This window comes from Mobula birostris, chromosome 18 (genome assembly GCF_030028105.1).
Source record: "Mobula birostris isolate sMobBir1 chromosome 18, sMobBir1.hap1, whole genome shotgun sequence".
Lineage (NCBI taxonomy): Eukaryota > Metazoa > Chordata > Chondrichthyes > Myliobatiformes > Myliobatidae > Mobula > Mobula birostris.
In genome coordinates this window covers 58485918-58498501 of record NC_092387.1, presented here as the reverse complement: position 1 = coordinate 58498501, position 12584 = coordinate 58485918, and the positions used below count along the sequence as shown (strand labels likewise).

The window sequence follows — 12584 nt, the reverse complement described above, 5'->3', positions numbered from 1 at the left end:
TTTAACACTTTACATCATGAGCAATCATATTTCAATTCCCATCACGGTCTGTAAGAAGTTTGTATGTTCTCCCCATGACCCCCATGTGGGTTTCCTCAGGGTGCTTTGGTTTCCTCCCACATCCCAAAGATACAGATTAGTAGGTTTGTTATTCACTCATTGGGCTGGAAGGGTCTGTAACTGTGCTGTACCTCTAAATTATCAAAAATAGCATGGCTCACTAACCCTAATTGTACAGTGGATTGTGGTTGGAAGCTGGAGCACCCAGTGAAACCCCTTGCAGTCACGGGGAGAATGTATAAACTCCTGACAGACAATGGCAAGAAATGGTGTTGTAAAGTGAAGTGATAGTCACTATGCAACATTGTCACAATTGGATGAAAAGAAGAAGAGATCTATCACCCAGAGAAATTTGATACTCAACTCGTTGAGTGATGCAGGCATAAACACTTATCATATACAACTTAAATACGACTTAGATGTGGTCTTGAGGAGCTGTGACCTGCAGAATTAAGGCCTCAGTACTTGGTTAGTACAAACAGGATGGGTAGAAGGTCTCCCATGACATGGATTTTCCGTGATTTCATCGACTACGGAATGACTAACAAGGTTTTGGAATATTTTATTCAATTGTGATTAGAAGGTTAGCTTTATTTGTCATGTATGGAGGGAAATGAACAGTTGACATTTTGGGCTGAGACCCTTCATCGGAGTCTTGATGAAGGGTCTTGGCCTAAAATGTCAACTGTTTATGCACCTCCATAGAGTTTCTCCACAGAATATCTTGTGTTTTTAAACATTTTTCTCCTGGGTTTTGCCTGCAGCTTTAACTCAGAAATGAAATCCCCTTTCCAGCAACTCCAAGACAACCTTAAACATCTGACCTCCTACAACATGAAATAATATCTCAGTATCTGTGACAATAATAATGAACCGATCAAAACCAATGCCTTATTGTGGCAACATTGCACAATGCTCCTGTCTATTCTCTGTTTTTATCTCAGATTCCCTGCATTTCTAATTTCACCCTTTATGAGCGAATCCTCCATCTACAAATTCAAAGCAACTGCTTGCTCTTCCTTATAGGAATCCTTGGCCAAGTCAGAGAAATTAAATTTGCTGGTGCAGCTGGACAAAGCTCAGGGACGTGTCCAAACACTGGAGACTCTGGTATGTACACTTTATTAGTACACCTGCAAACCTGCTCGCTAATGCAAATATCTAATCAGCCAATCAGGACAGCAACTCAATGCATAAAAGCATGCAGTAATGGTCAAGAGATTCAGTTGTTGTTCAGACCAAACACCAGAATGGGGAAGAAATGTGATCTAAGTGACTTTGACAGTGGAATGATTGTTGCTGCCAGGTCGGATGGTTTGAGTTTCTCAGAAACGACTGATCTCCTTGAGTTTTCACACACAACGTTCTCTAGAGGTTAAAACAAAAGACATGCAGTGAGTGGCAGTTCTGTGGGTGAAACACCTTGTTAATGAGGGAAGTCAGAGGAGAATGGGTAGACTGGTTCAAGCTGACGGGAAGACAACAGTAACTCAAATAACAGCGTGTTACAACAGTGGGGTTCAGAAGAACATTTCTGAATGCACAACATGTTGAACATTGAAGTGGATGGGCTACATCAGCAGAAGGCTGGAACATACACTCAGTGACCACGTTATTAGGTACATTCTGGTAGGTTTGAAATGGTGCTTCCAGGAAGACCACTCCCACGAAACCACTTGTTTTTTTTTTCTCTCTGAACAATCCAGTATCTCAAGATCACCAATACAGATGCACACTTTTTAAAGTACATAAATGTAAATTCCCAGATGCAATTAATGAGTATGGAGCCACATCCTCAAATCAGTAACAAAAACAGGAAATACGGAAACACTCAGCAGGTCAGGCAGCATTTGTGGGAAGAGAAATATGATGAATTTTTCCAGTCTGAGATCTTTTGACAGAATCGATAAAGGTCTTTGACCCAAAAACATGAATTATTTTTGTGTTTATGATAGTTCAGGTTTCCAGTATCTGTAGTTTCTTTTTCTTAGTTTTCTTCCAATCAGTTGTCAAGGCCTTTAGGTATTACTCCAATAACCAGCACAGGCACAGCTCTCCCCACCACTGAGCACAGCCTTGCTCTAATGCAGTAACCAGAACTGGACGTGATACTCCAGCCCAACTAGAATTTTATAAAGCTGCAACATAACTTCCTGTCTCTTAAACTCAATTCCTCAACCAATATATATAAGCATGCTAATATGCTCAGAAACATAGAAAACAATACAGGCCCTTCGGCTTACAAAGCTGTGCCGAACATGTCCTTACCTTAGAAATTACCCAGGGTTACCCATAGCCCTCTATTTTTCTGAGCTTCATGTACCTGTCCAGGAGTCTCTTAAAAGACCCTATCGTATCTGCTTCCACCACCGTCACCAGCAGCCCATTCCACGCACTCACCACTCTCTGCGTAAAAAACTTAGCCTTCTTTACCACCGTAAACAAATAGTCTTCTTTACCACCGTATCAACTTTCATTGAGCTATGGACTTGGACACCAAGATCGCAATGCACGTCAACATTTTAAGGGTCTTGCCACTGTCAGCGTAATGTCTCTTTCACATTTGATCTCCCAATGTGCAATATTTCACATTTGGCCAGATCACATGGGCTGCTATCTCCACGCCCATACCTGCAACTAATTTATATCCTTCAGTATCCTTTGCCAGGCTGCTGTGCTCTTCACAACACTATCAATCTTTGTATCATGTGCAAACTTACTAATCCACCCGACTACATTTTCATCCAGGTCATTTATATACATCACAAACAACAGATGTCCCTGTACAGGTGCCTGCAGAACACCACTAATCACAGACCACCAGTTGGAATAAGCTCCTTAACCACCACCTTCTGCCCTCTAAGGGCAAGGCAGTTCTGAATCCAAGCGGCCAATTCACCATGGATCCCATGCATCTTAATCTTCTGGATGAACATCCCATGAAGGACCTTGTCAAATGCCTTACTAAAATCCATGTAGACAGCTTCCACAGCTCTACCTTCATCAGTCACCTTCATCACATACTTGAAAAACTCATCAAATTAGTAGGATATGACTTGCCTGCACAGAGCCATTTTGATTGTCACTAAGTAAGCCATAGTTTTCTAAATACTCATAAATCGTATTCCTTCAAATTCTCTCCAGTGATTCCCTATCATTGACATCAGACTCACTGGTAACAATTTCCAGGATTATCCCTATTCCCTTCTTGGAAAAGGGAATAAGGGTAGCTACTTGCCAGTCCTCTGGGATCTCACATGAAGCTAGAGAGGACACAATGATATTGGCTGGTGCTTCAGCCATCTCATGCCTTGCTTTCCTCAGTCACCTGGGATATATCCCATCAGGCCCTGGGGTTTTAACCTATTTTAAAGTTTTTTAAAAGACACAACACTACCTCCTTCTTTATCTCAAAATGGCAAATTAGCATGCTGCACACTGATCTCCCAACTCTCCATGTCTTTCTCTTTGATAAAACTGACATGAAGTACTCATTTAAGACCTCACCCATATCTTCCATCTCAAAGCACATGTTTCCTCCTTTATCCGTGATGGTGCCAATCACTCCCTAGTTATCCTCTTGCCTTGATATATAGAATGCAATTGGATTCTTTTTAATCCTTCAAGGCACTTCCTGGATTTCATAATTCCCTTCTTGAGTTCTTTTCTGACTTCTTTATAATCCTTAAGGACTCTTTTTGGTTTTAGCTTCGTAAACCTTACGTACGTTTCCTTTCTCTTCTTGACTAAATTTATCAGCTCCAAGGTTCTTTTCCATCCTTATTCATCCTTATCATCCTTGTCCTTGCTTCTTACTGGAACATGCTGTACTTGTCCTGCAATTTCTACACAGTTGGTCTTTAAGCTCCATCCTCGCATCAGATAAGGACTTGCCGCAAAACAGCTGTTCCCAGTTAATTCTCCCCAGTAGCTGCCTGACGTAATTTCTGCTGCTCCAATTTAATTCTGTCCCGCTAGGTCCACACTTACCTATAGCTACAGTAAACTTTAAGAAGTGCCCTGTTTTCCCATTGACCAAGGTTGTTACCCAACACCAGATCCAGTATCTCCTCTGTTGGACTATATACATACTGATTTAAGAAACCCTCCTAGATGTGCCTAACAAATTCTGTGCCATCTAAATGTCCTACCACTAGGGATATCCTAATCTCTGTTAGGGAAGTTGAAGTCACCCACTATAACAACCCTGTTTTTCTTACATCTTTCTTAATTTGCCTGCATATCTGTTCCTATGTGACCCACAGGTTATTGAGGGTCTGTAATTATAATCTCATAAGAGTGGTAGAAACTTTCTTATTTTTAAGTTCTGTCCATATTAACACAGAGGATGGGCCCTCCATTATGTCCTTTCTGAATGCAGCTGTGATATTGTCCTGATTAATAGCACAACTCCACCCCTCCCTCCCCCACAACCACCCATACTCCTTTTTACCTACTTCTCTATCTTTTCAAAGACAACAAAATCCTGGAACTTTAAGCACCCACTCCTATCCCTCTCTCAACTAAGTTTCTGCTATGGCCACCTTATCATAGCTCCATGTACTGATCCATGCTCTAAAATCATCACCCTTAATCATAATACTCCTAGCATTAAAAATACACTTTTCATCCTGTCCGCCCCACCTTGCTTCTGCTTGTTCTTACCGATTATGACATCTACCGTCCTCTAAGTCCTTCTGCTTTCTTTCCTGACGTGCTGATTCACATCCTCTGCCAAATTAGTTTATTTACAACTGTACTTGAAATATCCACATGATGTGTTGGAAGTACACCACACTGTTCTAATCAGAAACTCCGCTTTAAGAAATACTGAAACTGTGCTATATGTTTATGGTGCTGCTGTAAGCAAGATTTTAATTGTACCTTTGCATGCATGTACTCATGCATTTGAGAGTAAATTTAACTTTGACTTGTCTGTGGTGGCCAGCGCGATCATGTTTGCTGTTGTGTGCTGGGGCAGCAGGCTGAGGGTAGCAGACACCAACAGAAGCAACAAACTCATTCGTAAGGCCAATGATGTTGTGGGGATGGAACTGGACTCTCTCACGGTGGTGTCTGAAAAGAGGATGCTGTCCAAGTTGCATGCCATCTTGGACAATGTCTCCCATCCACTACATAATGGACTGGTTGGGCACAGGCGTATATTCAGCCAGAGACTCATTCCACTGAGATGCAACACTGAGCGTCATAGGAAGTCATTCCTGCCTGTGGCCATCAAACTTTACAACTCCTCCCTTGGAGGGTCAGACACCCTGAGCCAATAGGCTGGTCCTGGACTCATTTCCTGGCATAATTTACATATTACTATTTAATTATTTATGGTTTTATTACTATTTAATTATTTATGGTGCAACTGTAACAAAAACCAATTTCCCTCGGGATCAATAAATTATGACTATGACTATGTACTTGTGAGTATTACCACCAATTTCTGTTCATATTTTAGACTCCAGTGCAAATTGGAACCAACCACATATCATTTGGCAAAGTGGCCTCATTGTCACTGGGTATATTTAATGCCGATGTTGATAAGTTCTTGAATAGTAAAGGCGTCAAAGGTTACAAAGAAAGGACAGGAAAGTGGGATTGAAAGGGATGATGAACCAGCCATAATAGAATGGAGGAGAAAGGTCAGTGAGCCAAATGGCCTAAGTCTGCTCCTATATCTTATGTGACAATAAAATCTCAAAGTCAGTCTTGGCCTCATTGAAATGCAAAATTATTTGTGATTCAGGATGGCTTGATGGTTCAAATGAGCTAGTGACTGACATGCAGTTTCTTTGTAGTTGGAGGAGAACTCGCGGAAATGGGGACGAGAGAAGCAAAGTATGTTGACAAGGCTGTCTGAGCAAGAACATGGTTTCACCAGAACCTCCACCATGGTGTTCCATGATTTTCCTTTGGTGAGTGGAGCTCTTTGCCTCTTAATGTTTGACTGTTGCAAACTTAATAATACCTTCTTTAACCGCGAATCCCAAGTAAGCTAGAGCTCTTCTGGGTAAAATTTATAAACAAATCCCAAGGCCGGTGCCACCATGGCCAATCCAATACTGACTCAGCTACAACCAATCCAACCATGGCCAACCCTACCGTAACCAATCCTGCTATGGCCAGTCTGCTTCCAACCCAATCAAGGGCAGTCCAACCACAACCTGATCACAATCTGGCCAAAGCAAGGCCTGAGCCAACTGAATCTCACATAAATAGCCCATCAGGCTCAGATGAGGAATCTAAGCCCTGGCAAAAAGGACCAGATTGGTAACTGCCTAAAGTAAAGAGAATGGTTAAGAATTTAATAAAGATATGATTAGATGTAAGTTCAGTAGTAATATTTCCCACAGTTTATGGGCCCTAGAACAAAATGATATAAAATTTACAGCACACAAAATAGACACTGGGTGCATCCAATCCATACCAGTGTTTATACTGCCCACAAGCTCCCCTCACCTGAATTCATCTGCCCCATATCCATCTCCCTCCCCACCATCCAGACCATTCTCTCTTCTCATTGCTGTCATCGGAAAGGAGGTACAGGAGCCTTAGAATCACAAACACAAGAAAATCTGCAGACGCTGGAAGTCCAAGTGACACACACAAAATGCTGGAGGAACTCAGCAGGCCGGGCAGGATCTATGGAACAGAGTAAACAGTCAGCGTTTTGGGCTGAGACCCTCCATCAGGACTTGATGCTACCTGGCCTGCTGAGTTCCTCCGGCATTTTGTGTGTCTTGTTCACAGGAGCTTTAGATCCCATATCACCAGGTTCAGGAACAGTTATCTTTCAACCATCAGGATCCTGAACCAGTGCTGATAACTCACATCAACACTTGACTCATTTTCAATGACTACAAATCCTGTTCTCAATATTTATTTATTTAGTATTTGCAGTTCGTCTCCTTTTGCATATTAGTTGTTTGTCTTTGTATGTAGCTTTTTTTCATTGATTCTATAGCATTTCTCTGTTCTATTGTGAATGCCTGCAAGAAAATGAATCTCAGGGTAGTATATAGTGATATATATGTACTTTGATAATAGATTTACTTTGAATATTTGAATCCTTCATGGGTTTACCCAGCCACCCTTTATATATTGTTCCTTCAAAGCCACAGTCTCTGAAACTCTGTACCAAACTCTATGTGGGCCACTCTGACAGGCCCTCCCAAACTAGATGCTCAGGGGCATCAGGCAATAGAAATACTATCACTGCAGCTACCTCTCCAAGTCTTACGCACAGACACTTAAACAGATTGCTGTGCTGTCATCACCATTGTGTTTAATTGCCGAAACCCACCACTCCCTCACTGCTGCCCACCCTGTAGCACTGTGGTAACACCCCTTGACAAATAAGACTGAAGTGGTTTATTGACATTACTCTGAAGGTGAAATAGGAATGGGGAATAAATTTTAGCCTTTCCCTTACCCTGAAATTGTCTCAATCACTCCCTGTGGATGCAGGTTGTGTTTGAATTGCAAAGTTTCTCCTGCATTTACTAGCTACCTTGTTTCAGTACTCCCTCAGTTAGTACTAGCCACATATCATAGAACATAGCAGTGCAGCACAGTACAAGCTCTTCGGTCCATGAAATTGTGCCGACCTTTTCACCTATTCTAGGATCAATCTAACCTTTCCTTCCACATAGCCCCCTATTTTTCTTACATCCTTGTGCCTACCTAACAGTCTCTTAAATGTCTCTAATGTATCTGCCTCCACTACCACCCCTGGCAGCACATTCCACACACTCACCACTCACGATGTAAAAAATCTACCTCTAACATCCCCCTGCAATTACCTCCAGTCACCTTAAAGTTATGCCCTTTCTTATTAGCCATTTCTGCCCTGGGAAACATTCTCAGGACGTCCATTTGATCTTTGGTTCTGATCATCCTGTATACCTCTATAAAGTCACCTCTCATCTTTCTTCATTCCAAAAAGAAAAACCCTGCCTCGCTCAACCCATCCCTATAAAAAACACACTCTCTAATCCAGGCACCATCCTGATAAATCTCATTTGCATCCACAGAAAGCTTCCACAGCCTTCCTGTATGAAAGCAGCAGTGTAGCAACCCAGAGACTTTGCTAATATTTTCTTATGCAATTTTGACAGAAACATGCTTCAGATTTACATCTGAGCTGAAACTGATATGGGATGCTTTGTCCTGGATTTCAGAGGCACTGTCAGAGGATATTTCAACCGAATGCATGGTTATATTTAAAGCAATGACAGTGGCAAGTAACTAATTTGTTGATTAAACCAACACCATTTAAAAAAGAGGATATAATTTCTGCTTTTTTATTTAAGGATCAGGTTATTTTTGCACTTGGAACAATGACAGAGAAAAACTAAATGTAAAGGAATTTTATAGCTATTTTTGCCAAAGTGAAAATGTAAATTATTAATTTTTGATATGTGTGTTTATTGATTTGTAGAATGACCAGTATAACTATTCTACCTTGTGGAAAAATTGTTTATGCAGTTTCACACATTAATAAAATATGATCTAATAAAGATCTGCAATAGTTTAGCTTTTTTTATAAATTCAGAAGGGGTGAAAAGCATTATAGTGTATTTATACACTTGGCGTCTGAGACTAGATGACACTTTATTCATCTCTTGGAGAGTACAACACCTCTAGTTCAGGGGTTCCCAAACTGGAGTCCACAGACCCCTCAGTTACTGGTAGGGGTCCATGGCAGAAAAAAAGTTGGGAATGCCTACTCTGTTATATGTTGATCTTTATGGTAGAGACTCCAAGCTCAGTCTTCTAATGGTTAGAATGTGGATGATGTCATCCTTTGATGTTATCTGGCAGGATGGAGCATTTGGTGGGGTCTTTGATGTCATTGCTGTAATAGATGGACGTGGTTATAGCAGCAGTACTGTCTAATCCTGTTCCACTCCACCGTTTACTTCCCTCTTTGTAGCCATAGTTACTTCCACTCTCCTGTTCATCTCCTGTTGCTACCTTTTTACTTCTGATTGAGTCTTTCAACACATTCATGGAGTCACAGAGTAATTCAGCACAGATGCAAGCCCTTCAGTCCAACTTACCCATGTGGACCAAGCAGCTCCTCTAGTCCCATTGCCCATATCCCTCCTTTTCCTATCCAACTTTCTCAATTGCTTCCTCTAGCAGTTCATCCCATATACCCACCACTGAATGTGTGAAGAAATTACTCTTTTAAATCTTTCCATTCTCACCTTAAACCTATGCCCTCTAATTTTTGCTTCCCTTTCTCTGGGAAAAAGACTGTGTGCATTCACCCCATCTGTGTGCATGTTGTGATTTTATACACCTCTATAACATCACCCATCAGTTTCCTACGTTCCAGTAAATGAAGGGTGACACAATAGCATAGTGTTTAGACCATAAGATATAGGAGCAAAAGTAGGCCATTTAGCCAATCAAGTATTTAGCGTGACATTTTACAGTGCCAGTGATCTGGGTTCATTTTCCACTGCTGTCTGCAAATAACTTGTAGGCTCTTTCCTTGTGGATTTCCTCCCACGTTCCAGCAATGTACAGGTTAGGCTGATATGTTGGCACCAGAAGCATGGTGACACTCGCTGGCTGTCCCAAGCACACTCCTGGACTGTGTTGGCTGTTGGTGCAAAACATTGCATTTCACTGTGTGTTGTAATGTACATGTGACAAAGAAAGCTAATCTTTAAAATCCTAGCCTGTCTGCCCTCGAGCTCTGGGGACATGCTCATAATAATCTCATAGGTTCCTCATAGTCTCCCCTCTATCAAGTGAAAGTCACTCCAAGGCCCAGTTAATTAACACCCTTAAATTTGATTGGCCTCTTTGCCACCTGTTTAAGAAACGCCCCACTTTAATAGAGACAAGAGATTCTGCAGACGCTGGAAATCTGGAGCAACACATACGTAACGTTGGAGGAACTCAGCAGGTCAGGTAGCATCTATGGAAAGAATGAATAGTTGATGTTTTGGGCTGAGACTCTTCATCAGGACTGGAAAGAAAGAGATAGGAATCAGAATGAAAGTTGGGGGGGGTGGGGGGAAGGAATTCTAGGACCTGAGTTATAGGGAGAGGTAGATCAGACTAGGAACTGCTGGTTGATAGGTGAGTCCGGCTGAGAAGGGTTAGAGGGGCAACACTTCATATCCTTTCTTGGTAGTCTCCTTTCTGACAGCATCAACATCGATTTCTCCCCTCTGTCCTCCCTCTTTGTTTTCACTTCTCTTTCCCTGCCTTTTCTATCCCCCACAACTTCCTCTCTCTGGTTCCTCACCTCCTTCCATTTATTCCATGGGCTACTGTCAAATTCCTTCCTCTTCAGCCCTTTGTCTCTTCCACCTATTACCTCCCAGCTTCTCATATTATCCCCTTCCCCACAACCCCCCACCCCCAACACCTTCCTATCTTACCCTCAGACAGAGAGCCAAAGTCTGAATGAATGGATTGGAGGGGTGGGGCAAGGGGAGGCATATGAAATGATGGGTGAACAGGTGAATAAAGGAAGTTACATAAAACAAATATTAAGGTGTGTACTTCTCTAGTCTTTGATTTTGTTAAACAAACCCTTGGCACTTTTAATAGCTTTTAGTTTGATAAGTAATAATGACAAAGTTATGAAAATATATAAAGATCACAATGTACAATTTAAAATTTTCAGACAAAGAGCATACACATTAGGAACTGAAATTGGTCTTTCAACCCCTCGTTCCTGTTCAGTTACTTAGTAAGAATGAGGTTGATGTGATTGTCACTTGAATATTCTTGGTTCTCATAAGTCATTGAATGATAGAAAGACAGTAAAGCTTTATTTTAAATTCAAAAGGTTACTATTTTATGAAACAATTTTTTGGTGTCATATACACCCAACATTGATACATAATACCCACCATTATCACTGCCATTCAAATTATCTTGGTTTACAAGTTATCAAGAAAGATAGATGAGGCAAAGAAAATCAAAAATATCTTATACATTTTGTTTCTAATCTAACAATAACATGTCAATAGAATAATTTTTTGAACTTAAAGTGATTATTATTATTGATGGTTGGTGTGGACATTGTTTCTTTGATTCATCTCTCCAGAATTGTCTGATAATCATTTAGACCCTTTAACCACATCAGGACATCCAAAACTGTTTTCCAGCTAGCGCTTTGCAATGTAGGAATCACAGGAACAATATTATGTACAGCACTTCCTCAAACAAGTGACAGTGAGATACACACACAAAATGCTGGAGGATCTTAGCAAGTTAGACAGCATCTGTGGAATTGAATAAACAATTGACATTATGGGTGCAGACCCTTCATCAGAATAATGAGATAGTCTAGCTTTATTAATATTTGATGGTTGACCAGTGTGTTGGGGATTAATTTCCTGAAATAATGCTTTGAAGTATCAAGACTTCTTATCCAAAACATACTTCTTCTGCCAATAGAACACAATTTCCGTACTGTATTGCAATGTTAGCTTGGGTTTTTGCTCGTCTCTGTAGTGATACCGTGAAAACTTGCACAAGCGGTAACAGTGCTAGTAACATAACACAGTCAATATACAGAGCACTTTCTTTGAACATATCATGTTGAAATCAATACTAGCAACATGCAGGAAATATTCTTCTAGTGTTTCATAAAGCTATTTGGACAGGTAAGTGGGTAGGGAAGTTTAAAGGGAAATCAGTCAAATGCAAGCAAGTGGGACTAACTCAGATCGGCAGCTTGGTTGGCATGAATGAGTTGAGCTGAAAGATCTGGTTTCATGCTATATATCTCTCTGGCTCTAAAATGCATTGACACAGACATATACCATTATATTAACCCACTACTGGTTAAACAGAATTTTTCAAGACTAATGAAAGGAAAACCTCATTACAGAAACATATTCCATTTCTCTTCATTTGATGGCCTTGAACTTTAGAACAATGGGTTTGTCAGGGATAAGGATCAAGCTGAACGTGGATTTCACCTCAGTCGTTAGATCAGTTTCAATCTGAAAGTTTTGGAGCATCTAAAAGAAAACAAAATGATCACAGACATAATTATTACTGTGTTTTTTAAAACTAACTTAAACTTAACATATGATTTAAAAAGAAGACAATAATTTCCCTATGCTTGACACATCAGGGAGGAGATGCAGGAGCCTAAAGACGCACAGTCAACATTTTAGGAAAAGCTTCTTTCCCTCCACCATCAGATTTCTGAGTGGACAATGCACCAACTATGAACACTACATCACTACTTACTTCATGCCAGTGATATTAAACCTGATTCTTACATCCTACATGCTTTATAGCCCATTAAATATTATTAAAGTATCACAATATACAAACGCAATGCAGCCAATTTGTGTACAACAACCTTCCACAAAACACAGATAAACAGGAAGTTGAATGAAGGATAAATATTGGCCAAGACTCTAGTGAGAACTTCCTACTCTTTAAAAGTTCCTTTACCTGAGCACATAGATCACTTTTCAGTTTAATAACTCATCCAAATTACAACCACTTTAACAATACTTAGTACT

General features: G+C 40.6%; 2 protein-coding genes across 2 annotated transcripts in view; one reads left to right on the top strand and one right to left on the bottom strand.

Annotated features, from left to right (window-relative positions):
• ccdc33 (coiled-coil domain containing 33) overlaps nt 1-8590 on the top strand; it is a 364562-nt gene extending 355972 nt beyond the window's left edge. Inside the window, exons 21-23 of the mRNA XM_072282761.1 lie at nt 1087-1170; nt 5868-5984; nt 8187-8590. Coding sequence (XP_072138862.1) covers nt 1087-1170; nt 5868-5984; nt 8187-8216 — 231 coding nt within the window. The 3' untranslated portion in view covers nt 8217-8590. The remainder of the gene's footprint in view (nt 1-1086; nt 1171-5867; nt 5985-8186) is intronic.
• Nucleotides 8591-10846: 2256 nt separating this feature from the next.
• LOC140212147 (cholesterol side-chain cleavage enzyme, mitochondrial-like) overlaps nt 10847-12584 on the bottom strand; it is a 44476-nt gene continuing 42738 nt past the window's right edge. Inside the window, exon 9 of the mRNA XM_072282762.1 lies at nt 10847-12068. Within this exon, the coding sequence (XP_072138863.1) occupies nt 11955-12068 (114 nt within the window). The 3' untranslated portion in view covers nt 10847-11954. The remainder of the gene's footprint in view (nt 12069-12584) is intronic.